This window comes from Bombina bombina, chromosome 3 (assembly GCF_027579735.1).
Source record: "Bombina bombina isolate aBomBom1 chromosome 3, aBomBom1.pri, whole genome shotgun sequence".
NCBI classification, from domain to species: Eukaryota; Metazoa; Chordata; class Amphibia; order Anura; family Bombinatoridae; genus Bombina; species Bombina bombina.
The window spans coordinates 319392556-319415531 of record NC_069501.1 but is presented as its reverse complement, the minus strand read 5'-3'; the positions used below and the strand labels follow the sequence as shown (position 1 = coordinate 319415531).

Genomic DNA, 22976 nt, shown 5'->3' with positions numbered 1-22976 from the left:
CACTCTAACATGTACCCCGAGTCTAAACACCCCTAACCTTACACTTATTAACCCCTAATCTGCCGCCCCCGCTATCGCTGACCCCTGCATATTTTTTTTAACCCCTAATCTGCCGCTCCGTAAACCGCCGCCACCTACGTTATCCCTATGTACCCCTAATCTGCTGCCCTAACATCGCCGACCCCTATATTATATTTATTAACCCCTAATCTGCCCCCCTCAGCGTCGCCGACACCTGCCTACACTTATTAACCCCTAATCTGCCGAGCGGACCTGAGCGCTACTATAATAAAGTTATGAACCCCTAACCCGCCTCACTAACCCTATCATAAATAGTATTAACCCCTAATCTGCCCTCCCTAACATCGCCGACACCTAACTTCAATTATTAACCCCTAATCTGCCGACCGGAGCTCACCGCTATTCTAATAAATGTATTAACCCCTAAAGCTAAGTCTAACCCTAACACTAACACCCCCCTAAGTTAAATATAATTTTTATCTAACGAAATAAATTAACTCTTATTAAATAAATGATTCCTATTTAAAGCTAAATACTTACCTGTAAAATACATCCTAATATAGCTACAATATAAATTATAATTATATTATAGCTATTTTAGGATTAATATTTATTTTACAGGCAACTTTGTAATTATTTTAACCAGGTACAATAGCTATTAAATAGTTAAGAACTATTTAATAGTTACCTAGTTAAAATAATAACAAATTTACCTGTAAAATAAATCCTAACCTAAGATATAATTAAACCTAACACTACCCTATCAATAAAATAATTAAATAAACTACCTACAATTACCTACAATTAACCTAACACTACACTATCAATAAATTAATTAAACACAATTGCTACAAATAAATACAATTAAATAAACTAGCTAAAGTACAAAAAATAAAAAAGAACTAAGTTACAGAAAATAAAAAAATATTTACAAACATAATAAAAATATTACAACAATTTTAAACTAATTACACCTACTCTAAGCCCCCTAATAAAATAACAAAGACCCCCAAAATAAAAAATTCCCTACCCTATTCTAAATTAAAAAAGTTACAAGCTCTTTTACCTTACCAGCCCTGAACAGGGCCCTTTGCGGGGCATGCCCCAAGAATTTCAGCTCTTTTGCCTGTAAAAGAATAAATACAATACCCCCCCCCAACATTACAACCCACCACCCACATACCCCTAATCTAACCCAAACCCCCCTTAAATAAACCTAACACTAAGCCCCTGAAGATCTTCCTACCTTGTCTTCACCATACCAGGTTCACCGATCCGTCCTGAAGAGCTCCTCCGATGTCCTGATCCAAGCCCAAGCGGGGGCTGAAGAGGTCCATGATCCGGTCAAAGTCTTCATCCAAGCGGGGCAGAAGAGGATCTTCCATCCGATTGAAGTCATCATCCAGGCAGCATCTTCTATGGTCTTCCATCCGGAGCGAAGCGGCAGGATCCTGAAGACCTCCAGCGCGGAACATCCATCCGGACCGACGACTGAACGACGAATGACTGTTCCTTTAAGGGACGTCATCCAAGATGGCGTCCCTCGAATTCCGATTGGCTGATAGGATTCTATCAGCCAATCGGAATTAAGGTAGGAATTTTCTGATTGGCTGATGGAATCAGCCAATCAGAATCTAGTTCAATCCGATTGGCCGATCCAATCAGCCAATCAGATTGAGCTCGCATTCTATTGGCTGATCGGAACAGCCAATAGAATGCGAGCTCAATCTGATTGGCTGATTGGATCAGCCAATCGGATTGAACTTGATTCTGATTGGCTGATTCCATCAGCCAATCAGAAAATTCCTACCTTAATTCCGATTGGCTGATAGAATCCTATCAGCCAATCGGAATTCGAGGGACGCCATCTTGGATGACGTCCCTTAAAGGAACAGTCATTCGTCGTTCAGTCGTCGGTCCGGATGGATGTTCCGCGCTGGAGGTCTTCAGGATCCTGCCGCTTCGCTCCGGATGGAAGACCATAGAAGATGCCGCCTGGATGATGACTTCAATCGGATGGAAGATCCTCTTCTGCCCCGCTTGGATGAAGACTTTGACCGGATCATGGACCTCTTCAGCCCCCGCTTGGGCTTGGATCAGGACATCGGAGGAGCTCTTCAGGACGGATCGGTGAACCTGGTATGGTGAAGACAAGGTAGGAAGATCTTCAGGGGCTTAGTGTTAGGTTTATTTAAGGGGGGTTTGGGTTAGATTAGGGGTATGTGGGTGGTGGGTTGTAATGTTGGGGGGGGTATTGTATTTATTCTTTTACAGGCAAAAGAGCTGAAATTCTTGGGGCATGCCCCGCAAAGGGCCCTGTTCAGGGCTGGTAAGGTAAAAGAGCTTGTAACTTTTTTAATTTAGAATAGGGTAGGGAATTTTTTATTTTGGGGGGCTTTGTTATTTTATTAGGGGGCTTAGAGTAGGTGTAATTAGTTTAAAATTGTTGTAATATTTTTATTATGTTTGTAAATATTTTTTTATTTTCTGTAACTTAGTTCTTTTTTATTTTTTGTACTTTAGCTAGTTTATTTAATTGTATTTATTTGTAGGAATTGTGTTTAATTAATTTATTGATAGTGTAGTGTTAGGTTAATTGTAGGTAATTGTAGGTAGTTTATTTAATTATTTTATTGATAGGGTAGTGTTAGGTTTAATTATATCTTAGGTTAGGATTTATTTTACAGGTAAATTTGTTATTATTTTAACTAGGTAACTATTAAATAGTTCTTAACTATTTAATAGCTATTGTACCTGGTTAAAATAATTACAAAGTTGCCTGTAAAATAAATATTAATCCTAAAATAGCTATAATATAATTATAATTTATATTGTAGCTATATTAGGATGTATTTTACAGGTAAGTATTTAGCTTTAAATAGGAATCATTTATTTAATAAGAGTTAATTTATTTCGTTAGATAAAAATTATATTTAACTTAGGGGGGTGTTAGTGTTAGGGTTAGACTTAGCTTTAGGGGTTAATACATTTATTAGAATAGCGGTGAGCTCCGGTCGGCAGATTAGGGGTTAATAATTGAAGTTAGGTGTCGGCGATGTTAGGGAGGGCAGATTAGGGGTTAATACTATTTATGATAGGGTTAGTGAGGCGGGTTAGGGGTTCATAACTTTATTATAGTAGCGCTCAGGTCCGCTCGGCAGATTAGGGGTTAATAAGTGTAGGCAGGTGTCGGCGACGTTGAGGGGGGCAGATTAGGGGTTAATAAATATAATATAGGGGTCGGCGGTGTTAGGGGCAGCAGATTAGGGGTACATAGGGATAACGTAGGTGGCGGCGATTTGCGGTCGGAAGATTAGGGGTTAATTATTTTAAGTAGCTGGCGGCGACGTTGTGGGGGGCAAGTTAGGGGTTAAGAAATATAATATAGGGGTCGGCGGGGTTAGGGGCAGCAGATTAGGGGTACATAAGTATAACGTAGGTGGCGGTCGGCAGATTAGGGGTTAAAAATTTAAATCGAGTGGCGGCGATGTGGGGGGACCTCGCTTTAGGGGTACATAGGTAGTTTATGGGTGTTAGTGTACTTTAGGGTACAGTAGTTAAGAGCTTTATGAACCGGCGTTAGCCAGAAAGCTCTTAACTCCTGCTATTTTCAGGCGGCTGGAATCTTGTCGTTAGAGCTCTAACGCTCACTTCAGAAACGACTCTAAATACCAGCGTTAGAAAGATCCCATTGAAAAGATAGGCTACGCAAATGGCGTAGGGGGATCTGCGGTATGGAAAAGTCGCGGCTGAAAAGTGAGCGTTAGACCCTTTAATCACTGACTCCAAATACCAGCGGGCGGCCAAGACCAGCGTTAGGAGCCTCTAACGCTGGTTTTGACGGCTACCGCCGAACTCCAAATCTAGGCCATAGATAGTAGACAACCAGACACAAGATAGAAGTGATGATGACTGACTTGGAAAATAAAGCTAGAGGAATGGAGTTGTAATCCAAAGTAACTGATTAGCTTGTCAAACAATGACATGTAGATAAAAAAAAAATCAAGTGATGGTTTGGGACTGAAACTTTTTTTAATACCAACATAGTAACATAGTAGATAAGGTTGAAAAAAGACTGAAGTCCATCGAGTTCAACCTATACAAATCTAAAATACTTACAAAAGCTCCAGTTAAGCTTAAATAACCCCACTAAAAGGTGACTCATTTAATACTAGCAATCATATCCATGAATTTTGTTTATATACAGAAATGTTTCCAGACTATTTTTAAATGTATCTAGGGTATTGGCATTCACTACCTCCTTTGGTAATGAGTTACACAATTTTATTGCGTTGCAGGAGATTAAATCTCCTTTCCTCCAACCTTAAATTGTGACCTCTGGTCAGAAACAATTTTCTAGGAATAAACAGAGCTTCTGCCATCTCTGAATATGGGCCTTGAATATATTTATATAAAGTAATCATGTCACCTCTCAAGCGCCTTTTTTCTAAAGAAAACAGACTCGGTTTGACTAGCCTCTCCTCATAGGTTAATTTCTCCAATCCCCTTATTAGCTTTGTGGCCCTTCTCTGAACTTTTTCTAGTTCTGCAATATCTTTTTTTGCGATTGGTCCCCAGAACTGCACTCCATACTCAAGGTGAGGTCTTACCAGGGCTTTATAGAGTGACAGAATTATGCTTTCCTCCCTTGAATCAATGCCTCTTTTAATACATGCTAGTATCTTATTAGCCTTTGAAGCCACTGCCCTGCATTGATTGGGTGTATTCCATCTGGGCCTGGAGTTTTATTTACCTTAATATTATCCAGTTTTTTTCTGATATTCTCTAAACATAACCCAGTTAGTGATATGGACTGGCATGTTCTATTTTGTTCCAAAGTATCATCCAATGGTTCCTCTCTTGTGTATACTGAAGAAAAAACTGGTTTAGTACCTCAGCCTTCTCCCTGTCATTATTTATCATGCTACCCTCCACGCATTTTAATGTACCTATATTATCCTTCTTAGATTTTTTGCTATTTATGTACTTAAAGAACCTTTTAGGGTTAGACTTAGAATCCTTTGCAATTAATTTTTCATTTTCAATTTTGGCTAATTTGATTTCTTTTTTTGCATGCATTGTTAAATTCCTTATAAATATTGTATGTTGAGTCTGTACTATTTTCTTTGAATAATTTAAATGCCCTAAATTTTTTCCTAATTTCTCTTAACACATTTTTATTTATCCACAACGGCTTTGATTTTTTATTTTTATTTTTATAACCATATGGTATTTGTTGATATGTATATTTATTTAACACATTTTTAAATATTATCCATTTATCCTCTTTATTTTTATTAGGGAATACATTGTTCCATCTTATATTATTTAATGATTTCCTTAAATTGTTGAAATTTGCTTTTTTGAAGTTAAAAGTCTTAGTTAAACCTTTGACACTGCATATGAAAAGAGATTTCAAATGTGACCATATTATGATCACAGTTACCCAAATGTTCTTTGACTTCTATCTTTGATATTATATCTGTATTGTTTGCTAGCACTAAATCCAATATAGCTTTACTCCTAGTTAGCTCCTCTATTAATTGTGACAAGAAGTTATCCCTGAGAACATTTAAAAATCTATCCCTCTTAGCTGAATTACTAGTTTCATTGGCCCCGTTTATATCAGGGTAGTTAAAATCTCCCATAATTACAGCACTGTTATTAGCAGCCTTACCTATTTGCAGTAGTAGTTGAGTTTCCTCCAGATCACTAATGTTAGGGGTCTTGCAGCATGTTCCTAGTAATATTTTTTTAGGATTTTTTCCCCCACTCTTTATTTCAACCCACAGGGTCTCTACATTGTCACTTGTATCATAAATATCTTCCCTCATTGTAGGTTTAAGGTTAGGTTTAATATACATGCAGATTCCTTCACCCCATTTATTATTCCTGCCCAGTCATGTGAATCATCCCACCAAGTTTCAGTTATACTGATAACATCATAGTCCTCTTCTGCAACTAAGAGCGTCAGCTACCCCATTTTACCTATCATGCTTCTTGCATTTGCTGTCATACATTTAATTTTCATGTGCTTTCTGTTGCTACTTGGTGTGCTTTCCCCTATACTTTCTAATGTGACATTTCTACCCACTTGACTCCTACAAAAGCTATCCTGTACACCGACTATGTTTACAGCGCTGTGGAATCTGTTGGCGTTCTACAAATACCTGATAATAATAATAATAATAATAATAATAATAATAATAATAATAATAATTTCTTAAGTCACAACTTCCTTGAGATATTAAGGGAGTGACATATTCACAGACTGATCTCTCTGTTCTATTGTGTTCTAACTGACCCTCCCCCTTTGCCTAGTTTAAAAGGTTCTCTAAGCGTGCTACCATCCTTTCCCCCAACACACCAGCACCCATGTCATTCAAGTGCAATCCATCCTTACTGTACAAATTGTACCCAAATGAAAAATCAGCCCAGTGCTCTAAAAAGTCAAACCCCTCATTTTTACACCATGTTTTTAACCATGAATTAACAGACCTTAGCTCCTTCTGCCTTACTGAGATAGCACACGGCACTGGTAATATCTCAGAAAATATTACTTTGGAGGTCCTTGCTTTAAGCTTTCTACCTAACTCCCTGAAGTCATTTTTTAGGACTCTCCATCTCCCGCTGATTCCTTCATCCATCTAACAATCTATCAATACGCTCCACAATATGCCTAACATGAGCCCCTGGAAGACAGCAAACTGTTCTATTTAAATGGTCTGGCTGACAAATTTCCCTATCAACCTTCCTAATAATAGAGTCTCCCATCACCAACATCTGCCTCAGGCCCTGACTTGTTTGCCCCTCTTCCATGACTGAAGGACTGTTAACTATAGTATGCCCCTCTACCATGTTTGGAGGACTGCTCACCATAGTATGCTGCTCTTCCACAACTAAAGGACTATTCACTATACTAGGCAAACCAGCCCTCTCTGACACTACCAGCCCCGAACTGATATCCCCAACATCTTCACTTAATCTGGCAAATCTATTGGGGTGTACCAGCTCAGAACTGGCCTGTCTCTTCCGCTTACCTTTACTTCGCCCTCTAACTGTGACCCAGCTACATCCTGGAGTCTCCTCATCTGAATCATCCCCATTCCCACTGCTAGAACCATTAACAACCAGCTCAGTCCTATCCATTTCCCTTTCAAGTGTCTGAATTTCACGCAGTGTAGCAATTCGTTCCTCCAGATCTCCAATATGAGTTTCTAAAGAGACAATATGCTCACTTGCCACAAACATATAATCCCAGAAGCGGCTGCTCCAGTGATGCAAACATGTGGCAAGCTGTACACTGAATGAGATTCTTACACATTCTTACTAAAAGGTTTAACTTAAAAATATAAAATAATTATATTTCCCCTTGGTTACTCCAAATCCTTGGTTGTCTAACTACCTTGGTTACCTAGCTATTATACTTAAACAGACAATCTTACTCTAACAGAGAATCAATATAGCAAGACCCACTTAGAGCAAGATCAACAGAGTTACTGTGCTAAATTTATAGGCTTGCAAGGCCCACACAGGTGAAAATAACCCCACCCCTAATTACCCACAGGAAACAAAAACAAAAACAACAACAAAAATGGAATGGAAGAAATAAAATGTTTTTCTTTTTTAAAAATGCAACCCTTGCAAAGCAATAAAAAATTTACTTGGTTAGCCTTAGACAATCTTACTTTAACAGAGAATCAATACAGCAAGACCCAATAGATAATGCAATGGAAATAAAAGTAGCACAATGAGACAATGATTGTTAAATTGATAACATTATCCACCTCTGTTATGGTTTTGGTCGCCCAAAGAAGATGAAATCAAAATTGATCTATATCAACATTAAAAACAATATTTAACAAAAAAAGATTCACTTACTTCCTGTAGGGATTAAATCTCTATCAGGTATGAATAATTTGTAACCATAGTGTTTTTCAAGCATATCAGGTAGAATCTCCAAGGCAAATCTCTCTTCTTCACCTGTTTCTTGGTTCCACTGGTCAGGATCCACTTTGGTATAGGATAAGTAAGCATCAAAATCCTTGCTATCTGTAGAAATGGAATTCCAAAAATATATATATATATATATTTTAACATTCTTATTTTTTTTTTGATAGATTGACATATATAAAATATCTGTTTTTATTGATTAATAATGTCAATTTTCCCAATAGATTTTAAAGGTTCAAAATAAAACAGCAAGATTCTAAAACTAACCAGTTGTAATTGATGCCAACTACAATATATATAACCACTTTTAATTATGACCCCTCAGGTATAGGGCTTCATTTATCACGTGAGTGAGCCTGATGTGCTATTTAAGTAGAAGCGGTCCTAAAGTGTGGCGGATTTCAATCATCCTGATCAGATATGACCAGGTTGATTGATTGTACACAAGCAGGGGCTGCATTAAAGAAGCAGTGGTTGGTACAATATGAAGCAGCGGATCTTGCACGCTCACCGCGAGGCTGTGTGCAGAGGTTCATGATAAGGAACCTCATCTGACTGGCAGTTGATAAATGGAGCCCATAGCTATGTTATTATGCTAATGTTTAATCCCTTTATAAATCTCAGACACATTTACTATATATTTGTTTTATATTATTTTAACTGGCATTTAACCCATTTAATTATGCTAAATTTCATAGAACAAAATGGAAGGTAATCTAACATTATTAGACTTTTATACTTTTTACTAGTTGTATATTAGGAACCTTGCCTGAGGTTAGAAGACTTAAAAAGATAAGGGGACAGCAACCTATGGCACTTGGCTGAGTGGGGCACTCTGAGTCACTTGGAATGGGGCACCGAGGACTTGCACAGCCTTTGGTTCCACTCTTGTCACATTTCTGTCATGTATGGGGACAGCCAGGGTCAGTATTACCCTCTTCTTCACTCCCCCCACACAGGCACCATGCGCAGTACTAAATAAACAACATAGTACATGCTAGGGAACCCTAATCAACAGGCTGCAACTGGAAAGGTTTATGCATCCATAAACAAACAGTGGCATTCATTTAGCTAACAACCCATATCCAGTTTCTTCTTTGAATATGTACACACTGTAACATAGTCTAACAAAATAATTTTGTAGAGTGTTGGCAAAATGCTATAATTCACTCTTCATTTTATGAATTTGCATGAATGCTGACTAGCCTTTGTGTTGTGGTTATAGATATGTATGTATGTATATGTGATATCTCTATGTATCTAGATACTTTCTATCTATATATCCATCTATTTGTATATAAATGTAATCATGTTTAAATATGCAAAGCAGTTGTTTGGTACACTGTGCACATTTAAAAGACATTAAACACTGTGAGATAGTAATATAAAATTATACATTCTATTATATAATAATACTTTAATTATTTATTTGTCCCCTTTTCCTGTAATCCCATTCTGAAATTATGAGCTTTTCAGTTCCTGTTAGAAATGGAAGAGCGGAACACTGTTATATTCCACACTGCCATTGGCTGCACACTGTAGTGACCTATTTATAACTGTCCGTAATTGGTCACAGCAGTGTATGTAACCTAAATTACAACATGGCAGCTCCCATTGTTTTATAGACACTAAAACTATACAGTTGTTTTGTCAATAAACAGCTAAAGAAACTTTAAAATATACATCTACATGTTATTCTCAGACTAATCTTTTCTTTGAATGCATAAATCCATCTAGCATTTTCTTATAGTTTAATGTCCTTTTAAAAAGTGTGGTGATGAATAAAAATGAATAAGTATGCACCAACTATCAATTGACTTAAGTGAAGATGGATAAATAAGCCAACATAGACAATCATTTTCTGAATGCAAGTGGGTTGTGAAATCAGCCTTTACAACCATATTTGGTCTTGGTTAAAGCTGGTTAGTAAAAACAAAGAGCTGACACTATCAGAGGTATAACAAGTTTGCAGTTCACAAATAACTTTCTTTAAGTTGACCTTAGTGCTAAAGTTTTGGGTTTTTAAGTTGGCATAAAACTAGTTAAAAACACTTATAAAAAAAACAACAAAAAACACTTATAAAACCAAGTATACAATGTGGACAAAAAAATTGGCTAATTATAACTTTCAAGTGTTCTACAAATTGTACTTAATGCTTTAACACAGTATAATGTGAATCAAATTGGTAACTACAACCAGTCCAGATGTTTATTTGGGAGTTACAGTTCGATCATTTCGGAGACGGAAATTAATTCATTCTTTAAATGTGTAGAATTTGTGTGTTTGTAAAAAGACATCCATTAATTTTCATTAAGAGGTCAATAACACCAAATGCACTGGAACTAATTCACTGGAATGAGAGGTCACATGTTGATTTTTGTTGTGAAGAAAGTACAGCTAAATCAATAGCAGGAGTAATGAAATGTTAACCTTCCTCTTACTCTCCAGAGAGCATTATGCACAGACTATGCAGAATATCAATTGCTTATAAAAGAAGCCTTATTGAATATTCTACTGTGCACCAAAACTAATTTTATATTCATTCACTGCTGAAATCAGCTATTTACTAGTATTGGTTTGCCTTCCCATATTCAGTCCAATTTGAGAAGCATATGATATAGAGGATGTTGTGAAATAAATAAAGTGTGCTTTTGATTTAGAATGAAAGGCACATTCATATTTTTCAACATTGGTTATATCAACATAAAATTCAGTCCTGCTAGAATTTAGATTGAATAGGTTTATCTAATAGTGTACATATATATTGATGGTGGAAAATCTCTGCACATTATGTTTAGAAGTATGCATCAAGTGTTGGAGAATCCTTTGAAAATGTAGCAACCAGAGACTAACATAAGGAAATGTTTTACAAGTATACAAATCTTTCCCTACAAGACTTACTTCAGATAGAATATACAATAAAACCACTATATTATGTAAAACTTTAGTATAAAATATTTATTTGAAATAAATAAATTGTAATTTGAGATCCTCCAGTGTATATTTCATTAAATCTCTTCTGTCTTTTCATGTATATAATAAATAAACTCTAAATAACAAACATGCTTAGCAGGTGATTAAAAGGAAGACAGTTTCTTTACATATAGAGTAAACATAATGTTTCCAGTTATACAACTTAGACACCAATTGTATGAGCTACAGCGCTAATGTGGATTTCTGGATAAACCCTACTGGTATTGAAAATTTAATTAAGGAAAAAATAAAACAGAAAACAGAACAGAATGACAATAAATTCAGTGCACTTATTTCTTTAAAGGGACATTAAACCCCCCCAAAAAAATTATTTCATGGTTTAGAAAGAGCATGCAATTTTAAACAACTTTCAAATTTACTTCTATTATCTTAATTGCTTCATACTCTTGATATTCTTTGCTGAAAAGCATATCTAGATAGGTTCAGAAGCTGCGGATTGGTGGCTGCACATATATGACTTGTGTGATTGGCTCACCCATATGCATTGTTATTTCTTAAACAAAGGATATCTAAAGAATGAAGGAAATTAGATAATAGAAGTAAATTGGAATGTTGTTTAAAATGCTATTCTCTATCTGAATAATGAAAGAAAAATGTGGGTTTAATGTCCCTTTAAATTGTTGTTGATTTCAAACGTCCCTTTGAAATGTATGGGAACTTTTAGTAACACATTCTATGTTACCTTTAAATAGTTTTGGATATTTTTTTATTGACTGATTGATTTATTGACTGATTTTGGGCTAGTTACGAGTGGAGCACTATTTATCTATTCATGCTAATCAGGTAGAGTGTGTATTACAAGTTAACCTACTCCCCCATGGACTTCAATGGAGTGATAAAAGGGGAAAAAATGTAACACCCCTACACGCACGCTAACCTGAATTGCCATAAGTCCCCTACTCTAATAACCCCTAAACTGCCCCATAGCCCACCGCAAAGTACCCCATTACATTATTAACCCCTAAACTGCCCCACCCCCACATAACAAAGTTCCCTAAACCGCCACATCCCCTTCTAAGGGTTATTGCTATAGTTTAGTGTTATCATTGTTTTATTTTGGGGTGGGGTTTTTTATGTGGGACTTTAGTTTTAGAATAGGAATAACTGTTTTTTTTTGTTTTTTTTGGTAATTTTTTTTTTTTCTGCGATGGTAGGTTTCTTATTTTTTGTATTTTTTTTTTAATGTAATTTTATTTTTTTAAATTTAATGTTGGCTTTTTTTGGTAAATTTTGGGGTGTTAGGTTAGTGGTGTTAGGGGGTTTAGTGGGTACTTAATAGTGTAGAGGGGTACTTTGTGATCTAGGGGTGTGGGGGTTTAGGAGTCAATAGGGTAGTGGGTACTTTGTAATGTGTAGGTGTGGCAGTTAGTGGGTACTTTACAATGTAGTAAACATGGCAGCTTAGTAGTGTAGAAGGGCACTTGTGTGATGTGAGGTGTAGCAGTTTAGGGGTTAATAGTGTAGTTTAGTGTAACTTTATCCGTTGTCCAAACTATATGCGCAAACTTTCAGGTTGCGTAAAAAGTTTGAGTGTTAAAGGGACATAATACTCATATGCTAAATCACTTGAAACTGATGCAGTATAGCTGTAAGAAGCTGCCAGAAAAATATCACCTGAGCATCTCTATGTAAAAAAAGGAAGATATTTTACCTTACATTCTCCTCAGCTAAGCAGAGTAAGTTCTGTGTAAAAAGTTATACTCAGCTGCTGCCCAGCTGCAGGCTAAAAAAAAAAAAAAAATGAAAAAATGAACAGCAGCCAATCAGCATCAACAGTGCTGAGGTCAGGAACTCTTTTACTGTGATCTCATGAGATTTTACTTAACTCTCATGAGATTTCATTGTAAACTTCCTTACACTGAATAGGGAAATAAGATGAGTGTGCACGTAAGCTCACTCCTTTCACTGTCCCGGAACAGACATACTGATTTGCTGCTTAGAAGACCTTTACAATGGGATGTGGCTACTGAGAAACTTTTGAGGTAAAATATCTTTCTTTTTTACATAGAGATGTTCAGGTGATATTTTCTAGTCAGCTTTTTACAGCTATGCTGCATCATTTTCAAGTGTTTAAACATTTGGGTATTATGGCCCTTTAAATTCGATTGTGTTTGAGTAATTGCATTTACTTTCAACTTGCAATATGAGCGCACATTGCCACTCAATGCTGCTTATAGAAAATATTGGGAGCGTAAGTTACGCACAAACAAATTTGCGGTAATTTAAACACACACCACTTACAATATGGATTTGAGCATAAAAAAACACTGCAATCTCGCAATCGCATTTACGCTCCTTGCGTTAATGATAGTGTGCCACTCATAATCTGGCCCTTTGTGTTTATAATGAGAAACCCTATTTAATGCTAGTTTTCAAAAGGCTCACTATTTAGTGCTGTAGTTCAAGCGATAACATCGCCAAAAGTAAAGATTTTGCGAGTTAGATAAACCAGACGTGTGCTTACTAAAGGGCTTTGTATATCGCAACTGCACTAAAATCTTCTCCCCATAGACTTCAAAGAAGAGCGCAGATGAAAAAACCTAACTCTTATCGCTCATGTGCTAACCCGACAGGAGTTATTTATATTTCACATTTCAATGTGCTTCACATACAGGGAAATGTTATTTGTATTCTATATATATATATATATATATATATATATATATATATATATATATATATATATATATATATATATATATATATATATATATATACACATAAGAGGTTCCAGTGAACAGAGGCACTCGCCGTTAAGGTGAACAAAAGTGTTTTTATTCTATCACATCAGAATAAACGTTTTCGGGCGATAATGCCCGTCATCAGACTCCTGTGAAAACAAACAGTGACGCTGCAATTTAATAGCGAGTGCTGGTACTATTGGATTTATATATATATATATATATATATATATATATATATATATATATATATATATACATATATATATATATATATGTATAAAATATATATATATATATATATATATATATATATACACTGCATAAACCTGCATATACAGTATATCCATATAGGTATTGACGTATAGGTTAAGTTAACATTATCAGATATATGGAAATATATATTTAAAAATAAAAAGAACATTTTTATTCTATGTGAAAAACATTGGAATATAAAATATCACCCTTCAGGTTGAGAGCTTTAGGTCTAAAAAAAAGCGAACCCATTTACTTTCAACTTGTAATACATGCAAAAATGAACATGCCTGGGATATATTGTTATATAGCGCGTACAATAAATTTAGCATGCCGCTTGTAATCTAGCTCTAAATATATTCTATATTGTTAGTAAAACCTCATTACAACATAATTTGGTAGGTCATTTATTTTGTATTCCTTTAAAGTATTTTAAAGTTAATATTATTGCTTTGCATTACTAAAAAGTGAAATGCATATGAACAAATTATTTAATTATTTGTGTCCACCTTTACAAAGTTTATTTGTGAATATAAACAAACAATAAAATGTTACTTCATTGTTGGATATCAAGCTGTCTATAGTTTGATATTCTTAAAGGGATACTGAACCCAAAAAATGTTATTTCATGATTCAGATAGAGAATGCAATTTTAAGCAACTTTCTAATTACTCCTATTATCAGTTTTTTTTCATTCTCTTGCTATCTTTATTTGAAAAACATAATTTATGCTTACCTGATAAATTTATTTCTCTTGTGGTGTATCCAGTCCACGGATCATCCATTACTTGCGGGATATTCTCATTCCCAACAGGAAGTTGCAAGAGGATCAGCCACAGCAGAGCTGTTATATAGCTCCAAACCCAACTGCCATATCCAGTCATTCGACCGAAAACAAGCAGAGAAAGGAGAAACCATAGGGTGCAGTGGTGACTGTAGTTTAAATTAAAAAAATGACCTGCCTTAAAATGACAGGGCAGGCCGTGGACTGGATACACCACAAGAGAAATACATTTATCAGGTAAGCATAAATTATGTTTTCTCTTGTAAGGTGTATTTAAGCTCCATGGCGGAGCAACAGGTTTAAACACAGGCTTGATTCTAACTAAAGCCTGACAAAATGCCTGAACGTCTGGAACATCCACCAGACGCTTGTGCAAAAGAATAGACAGTGCATAAAACTGTCCCTTTAAAGAACTAGCTGATAATCCTTTTTCCAAGCCTTCTTGAAGAAAGGATAATATCCTGGGAATCCTGACCTTACTCCATGAGTAGCCCTTGGATTCACACCAACAAAGATATTTACACCATATCTTATGGTAGATTTTCCTGGTAACAGGCTTTCGTGCCTGTATTAAGGTATCAATGACTGACTCGGAGAAGCCACGCTTTGATAAAATCAAGCGTTCAATCTTCAGGCAGTCAGTCTCATAGAAATTAGATTTGGATGGTTGAAAGGACCCTGAAGTAGAAGGTCCTGTCTCAGAGGAAGAGTCCATGGTGGAAAGGATGACATGTCCACCAGATCTGCATACCAAGTCCTGCGTGGCCACGCAGGCGCTATCAATATCACTGATGCTCTCTCCTGCTTGATCTTGTTAATCAGACGAGGGAGCAGAGGAAACGGTGGAAACACATAAGCCAGGTTGAAAGACCAAGGCGCTGCTAGAGCATCTATCAGCGTCGCCTTGGGATCCCTGGACCTGGATCCGTAACAAGGAAGCTTGGCGTTCTGGCGAGATGCCATGAGATCCAGTTCTGGTTTGCCCCAACGATGAATCAATTGTGCAAACACCTCCGGATGGAGTTCCCACTTAGACTTAGAAAATCCGCCTCCCAGTTCTCTACACCTGGGATATGGATAGCTGATAGGTGGCAAGAGTGAGTCTCTGCCCAGCGAATTATCTTTGAGACTTCTAACATCGCTAGGGAACTCCTTGTTTCCCCTTGATGGTTGATGTAAGCTACAGTCGTGATGTTGTCCAACTGAAATCTGATGAAACTCAGAGTTGCTAAATGAGGCCAAGCCTGAAGAGCATTGAATATCGCTCTTATTTCCAGAATATTTATTGGAAGGAGTGTCTCCTGCTTAGTCCACGTTCCCTGAGCCTTCAGGGAGTTCCAGACTGCACCCCAACCTAGAAGGCTGGCATCTGTCGTTACAATTGTCCAATCTGCCCTGCGAAAGGTCATACCTTTGGACAGATGAACCCGAGATAGCCACCAGAGAAGAGAATCCCTGGTCTCTTGATCCAGATTTAGTAGAGGGGACAAATCTGTGTAATCCCCGTTCTACTGACTGAGCATGCAGAGTTGCAGCGGTCTGAGATGTAGGCGTGCAAACGGCACTATGTCCATTGCCGCTACCATTAAGCCGATTACTTCCATGCACTGAGCCACCGAAGGGCGCGGAATGGAATGAAGAACACGGCAGGAATTTAGAAGTTTTGATAACCTGGACTCCGTCAGGTAAATTTTAATTTCTACAGAATCTATCAGAGTCCCTAGGAAGGAAACTCTTGTGAGGGGTGATAGAGAACTCTTTTCCTCGTTCACTTTCCACCCATGCGACCTCAGAAATGCCAACACTATGTCCGTATGAGACTTGGCAATTTGGAAGTTTGACGCCTGAATCAGGATGTCGTTTAAACAAGAGGCCACTGCTATGCCCCGCGGCCTTAGAACCCCCAGAAGCGAACCCAGAACCTTTGTAAAAATGATTGGGGCTGTAGCTAACCCAAAGGGAAGAGCTACAAACTGGTAATGCCTGTCTAGAAAGGCAAACCTGAGAAACCGATGATGATCTTTGTGTATCGGAATGTGAAGATAAGCATCCTTTAAATCCACTGTAGTCATATATTGACCCTCCTGGATCATAGGTAGGATGGTACGAATAGTCTCCATCTTGAATGATGGAACTCTGAGGAATTTGTTTACGATCTTTAGATCCAAAATTGGTCTGAAGGTTTCCTCTTTTTTGGGAACCACAAACAGATTTGAGTAAAATCCCTGTCCCTGTTCCTCCTTTGGAACTGGATGGATCACTCCCATAACTAGGAGGTCTTGTACACAGTGTAAGAATGACTCTCTCTTTATCTGGTTTGCAGATAATTGTGAAAGGTGAAATCTCCCTTTTGGAGGGGAAGCTTTGAAGTCCAGAAGATATCCCTGGGATATAATTTCCAACGCCCAGGGATCCTGGACATCTCTTGCCCACGCCTGGGCGAAGAGCGAAAGTCTGCCCCTACTAGATCCGTTACCGGATAGGGGGCCATTCCTTCATGCTGTCTTAGAGGCAGCAGCAGGCTTTTTGCCCTTTTTGCCTTTGTACCAGGTCTGGGTAGGTCTCCAGACCGTCTTGGACTGGGCAAAAGTTCCCTCTTGTTTTGCATTAGAGGAAGTTGATGCCGCACTTCCCTTGAAGTTTCGAAAGGCACGAAAATTAGACTGTTTGGCCCTTGATTTGGACCTGTCCTGAGGAAGGGCATGACCTTTTCCTCCAGTGATATCAGCAATAATCTCCTTCAAACCAGGCCCGAATAGGGTCTGCCCCTTGAAGGGAATGTTCAGCTGCTTAGACTTTGAAGTAACATCAGCTGACCATGATTTAAGCCATAGCGCCTGGATAGCAAAACCAGAATTCTTAGCCGTTAGTTTAGTCAAATGAACAATGGCATCAGAAACAAAAGAATTGGCTAGCTTAAGTGCTCTAAGCTTGTCAAGTATGTCATCCAATGGAGTCACTACCTGTAAGGCCTCTTCCAGAGACTCAAACCAGAACGCCGCAGCAGCAGTGACAGGAGCAATGCATGCAAGGGGCTGCAGGATAAAACCTTGTTGAATAAACATCTTCTTAAGGTAACCCTCTAACGTTTTATCCATTGGATTTAAAAAAGCACAACTGTCCTCAACAGGGATAGTAGTACGCTTTGCTAGAGTAGAAACTGCTCCCTCCACCTTAGGGACTGTCTGCCATAAGTCCCGTGTGGTGGCGTCTATTGGAAACATTTTTCTAAAAATAGGAGGGGGAGAGAACGGCACACCTGGTCTATCCCATTCCTTAGTAATAATTTCTGTAAACCTTTTAGGTATTGGAAAAACATCAGTACACACCGGCACTGCATAGTATTTATCCAGTCTACACAATTTCTCTGGCACTGCAATTGTATCACAGTCATTCAGAGCAGCTAAAACCTCCCTGAGCAACAAGCTTAAATTTAAATGTAGAAGTATCAGAATCAGGTTGCATCATCTTCCCTGAGTCAGAAACATCACCCACAGAAAGAAGCTCTCCTTCTTCAGCTTCTGCATATTGTGAGGGGGTATCAGCTCTGTATTTCATCTAACTCCAGAGCTATCTCGCTTTCCTCTAAAATCAGGTAGTCTGGCTAATACCGCTGACAGTGTTTTATCCATGACTGCCACCATGTCTTGTAAAGTAAACGCTATGGGCGCCCTGGATGTACTTGGCGCCATTTGAGCGGGAGTCCCTTGAGCGGGAGTCAAAGGGTCTGACACGTGGGGAGAGTTAGTCGGCATAACTTCCCCCTCGTCAGATTCCTCTGGTGATAAATTTTTTAAAGACAGAATATGATCTTTATTGCTTAAAGTGAAATCAGTACATTTGGTACACATTCTAAGAGGGGGTTTCACCATGGCTTTTAAACATAATGAACAAGGAGTTTCCTCTATGTCAGACATGTTTACACAGACTAGCAATGAGACTAGCAAGCTTGGAAAACACTTTAAATCAAGTTAACAAGCAAATATAAAAAAACGGTACTGTGCCTTTAAGAGAAACAAATTTTGTCAGAATTTGAAAAACAGTGAAAAAAGGCAGTTACACAAACGAAATTTTTACAATGTGTATAATAAGCTAACAGAGCATTGCACCCACTTGTAAATGGATGATTAACCCCTTAGTTCAAAAAACGGATCAAAAAACGTTTTTTAACAGTCACAACAAACTGCCACAGCTCTGCTGTGGCCCTACCTTTCCCAATAAACGACTTTGGAAAGCCTATGAGCCCTTTAGAGATGTCCTATAGCATTCAGGGGACTCCTGAGGGAAGCTGGATGTCTCCGTCTGTAATTTTAACTGCGCAATAAAGCGCTAAAATAGGCCCCTCCCACTCATGCTACAACAGTGGAAAGCCTCAAGAAACTGTTTCTAGGCAAATTTAAGCCAGCCATGTGGAAAAAAACTAGGCCCCAATAAAGTTTTATCACCAAAGCATATATAAAAACGCTTAAACATACCAGCAAACGTTTTATATTGCAAATATATAAGAGTATTACCTCTGAAAGTAAGCATGATACCAGTCGCTATTAAATCACTGTATTCAGGCTTACCTTACATAAATCTGGTATCAGCAGCATTTTCTAGCATTTATCACCTCTAGAAAAAATTATAACTGCACATACCTCATAGCAGGATAACCTGCACGCCATTCTCCCGCTGAAGTTACCTCTCTCCTCAGTCATATGTGAGAACAGCAATGGATCTTAGTTACAATCTGCTAAGATCATAAAAAACACAGGCAGATTCTTCTTCTATTTACTGCCTGGGATAAAATAGTACAACTCCGGTACCATTTAAAAATAATAAACTTTTGATTGAAGAAAAAACTAACTATATTTCACCACTTCTCTCTTACTACCTCCATGCTTGTTGAGAGTTGCAATTGAATGACTGGGTATGGCAGTTGGGGGTGGAGCTATATAACAGCTCTGCTGTGGGTGATCCTCTTGCAACTTCCTGTTGGGAATGAGAATATCCCGCATGTAATGGATGATCCGTGGACTGGATACACCTTACAAGAGAAAAGAAGGCATTTAAGCTAAGGAGCCAGATCATTTTTGGTTCAGACCATGGACAGCACTTGTTTATTGGTGGGTAAATTTATCCACCAATCAGCAAGAACAACACAGGTTGTTCACCAAAAATGGGCCGGCATCTAAACTTACATTATTGCTTTTCAAATAAAGATACCAAGAGAATGAAGAAAATATGCTAATAGGAGTAAATTAGAAAGTTGCTCTATCTGAATCACTAAAGAAAACATTTGGGTTCAGTGTTCCTTTAAGGAAACAGAGAGGACAGTATCAGTTCAAGCATTTAAATGAAAATGAGAATACATAAGCTCATTTGGGAGTAGTACGGTAAAAATTAAGAATAATTAATTCAATTTTATTTTTAGGTACACTGTTGATTTTCTCACCAGAATGGTGTAACTGTGAAATGATAAAGATATACTCCTTTACTATTTCATTTAGTTGCTGCTGCTCATTGTAATATAATATTTTCCCCCTGCTGATGCAGAAAATTAAACTCTGTTTAGAGCAACTACAATTAAGAGAGCAGATATTAAATACATTTTAACTTATAAAAGAACACTGCTTAATGATTACTAGATGATTAAAAAATAACTGTTGATAATTAACTGTTGATATGGAAAAATAAACATAGAATATAAACACCGAGGGCTCAGTTTGTCTGGCTTGGTATGTGGCTTTGAAAGCCTTGAGGCTACAAACTTGCTTATGGAAGCCAGCAGTTGTAACTTAAAGGGACATGAAACCTAACTTTTTTCTTTCACGATTTAGAAATAGCATGCAATTTTAGGCAACTTTCTAATTTACTTCTATTATCTAATTTTCTTCATGCTCTTGATATACTTTGCTTAAAAGGATATCCAGATAGGCTCAGTAGCTGCTGATTTTTGGCTGCACATAGATGCCTCGTGTGATTGGCTCACTCATGTGCATTGCTATTTCTTCAACAAAGGATATCTAAAGAATGATGAAAATTAGATAATAGAAGTAAATTGGAAAGTTGTTTAAAATTGTATTCTCTATCTGAATCATGAAAGAAAATTTAAGAAGCAACAATATTTAAGAAGCAACAGTCTTAAGAAGCAACAGTTTTAAGATTGTTGCTTGCTATAATCTCAGTCATATCATCTGAGAATATTATTTTCAGGATAAATTGAAAGATTGATTCTCATACAATTAGTTGCACAAGGGTGAATTTAATATGGGGTCTATTCCTTATAAGACAACTTTTTAAAACTACTCAGCTGCAAAAAAAAAACTTTAATGGACCCTAAACACTAAATATATTTCATGCATCTCCCTCTAATCATGGGTGCTGCCATTATGGAACCTAGGTTACTCTGTAGGTAAAGAGTAAACAAAGTTGATTGATAATAAATGGCTTCAGCCAAACACTAACCATGAGTGAAAGAAAAGTTTTTGTGTTATCATTCATAGTCTCTGAAAAATGGCCAAGAAATCATAAATTCTGTTAGGGTATGTAAACTTATGAGCACAACTGTATATATATATATATGCATTGGAGCCCTTTGCAGTAGATGAAAACGTGAAAACATATGTATGCCATATTAATTTTTAATGAAATGTTATACTGTGTATTTCCTGTAAATATTTCACATTCTAATGTTCTGCACATAGCAGGAAATGTAAGTATTTACAAATACATATTCCTATATAAATGTATATATCTATACCTATGTGTATATATATATATATATATATATATATATATATATATATATATATATATATATATATATATATATATATATACAGTTGTGCTCATAAGTTTTTACTTGCCATGGCAGAATTTATGATTTATTGGCCATTTTTCAGAGAATATGAATGATAACACAAAAACTTTTCTTTCACTCATGGTTGGTTAGTGTTTGGCTGAAGCCATTTATTATCAACTGTGTTTACTCTTTTAAAATCATAATGACAACATAAACTACCCAAATGACCCTGATCAAAAGTTTACAAAACCTGGTGATTTTGGCCTGATAACATGCACACAAGTTGACACAAAGGGGTTTGAATGGCTATTAAAGGTAACCATCCTCACCTGTGATCTGTTTGCTTGTAATTAGTGTGTGTGTATAAGAGGTCAATGAGTTTCTAGACTCCTGACAGACCCTTGCACCTTTCATTCAGTGCTGCACTGACGTTTCTGGATTCGGAGTCATGGGGAAAGCAAAAGAATTGTCAAAGGATCTGTGGGAAAAGGTAGTTGAACTGTATAAAACAGGAAAGGGATATAAAAAGATATCCAAGGAATTGAGAATGCCAATCAGCAGTGTTCAAACTCTAATCAAGAAGTGGAAAATGAGGGGTCCTGTTGAAACCAAACCACGGTCAGGTAGACCAACTAAAGTTTCAGCTACAACTGCCAGGAAAATTGTTTGGGATGCAAAAGAAAAACCCACAAATAACTTCAGGTGAAATACAGCACTCTCTGAAAACATGTAGTGTGGCTGTTTCAAGATGCACAATAAGGAGGTACTTGAAGAAAGATGGGCTGCATGGTTGAGTCGCCAGAAGAAAGCCATTGCTACGCAAATGCCACAAAATATCCCGCTTACAATAGGCCAAACAGCACAGAGACAAGCCTCAAACCTTCTGGCACAAAGTCATTTGCAGTGATGAGACCAAAATTGAGCTTTTTGGCCACAACCATAAACGCTACATTTGGAGAAGCGTCAACAAGGCCTATGCTGAAAGGTACACCATTCCTACTGTGAAACACGGGGGTGGATCGCTGATGTTTTGGGGATGTGTGAGCTACAAAGGCACAGGAAATTTGGTCAGAATTGATGGCAAGATGAATGCAGTATGTTATCAAAAAATACTGGAGGAAAATTTGCATTAATCAGCCCTGAAGCTGCGCATGGGACGTACTTAGACATTCCAACATGACAATGATCCTAAACACAAGGCCAAGTCTACCTGTCATTGGCTACAGCAGAATAAAGATTCTGGAGTGGTCATCTCAGTCTCGGGACCTCAATATCATTGAGCCACTCTGGGGAGATCTTAAATGTGCAGTTCATGCAAGACATCCACAAATACCACAAAAGACTTCAAGCTGTCATTGATGTTAAAGGGGGCAATACACGGTATTAAGAACTGGGGTATGTAAACTTTTGATCATTTGGGTAGATTCTATTGTCATTATGATTTATAAAGAGTAAACAAAGTTGATTGATAATAAATGGCTTCAGCCAAACACTAACCAT

At 37.3% G+C, this 22976-nt stretch overlaps 1 protein-coding gene across 1 annotated transcript in view; it reads right to left on the bottom strand.

Moving 5' to 3' along the window:
- Positions 1–22976, bottom strand: part of IL1RAPL1 (interleukin 1 receptor accessory protein like 1) — a 1236367-nt gene that overhangs the window by 5634 nt on the left and 1207757 nt on the right. Inside the window, exon 9 of the mRNA XM_053705272.1 lies at positions 7903–8073. Within this exon, the coding sequence (XP_053561247.1) occupies positions 7903–8073 (171 nt within the window). The remainder of the gene's footprint in view (positions 1–7902; positions 8074–22976) is intronic.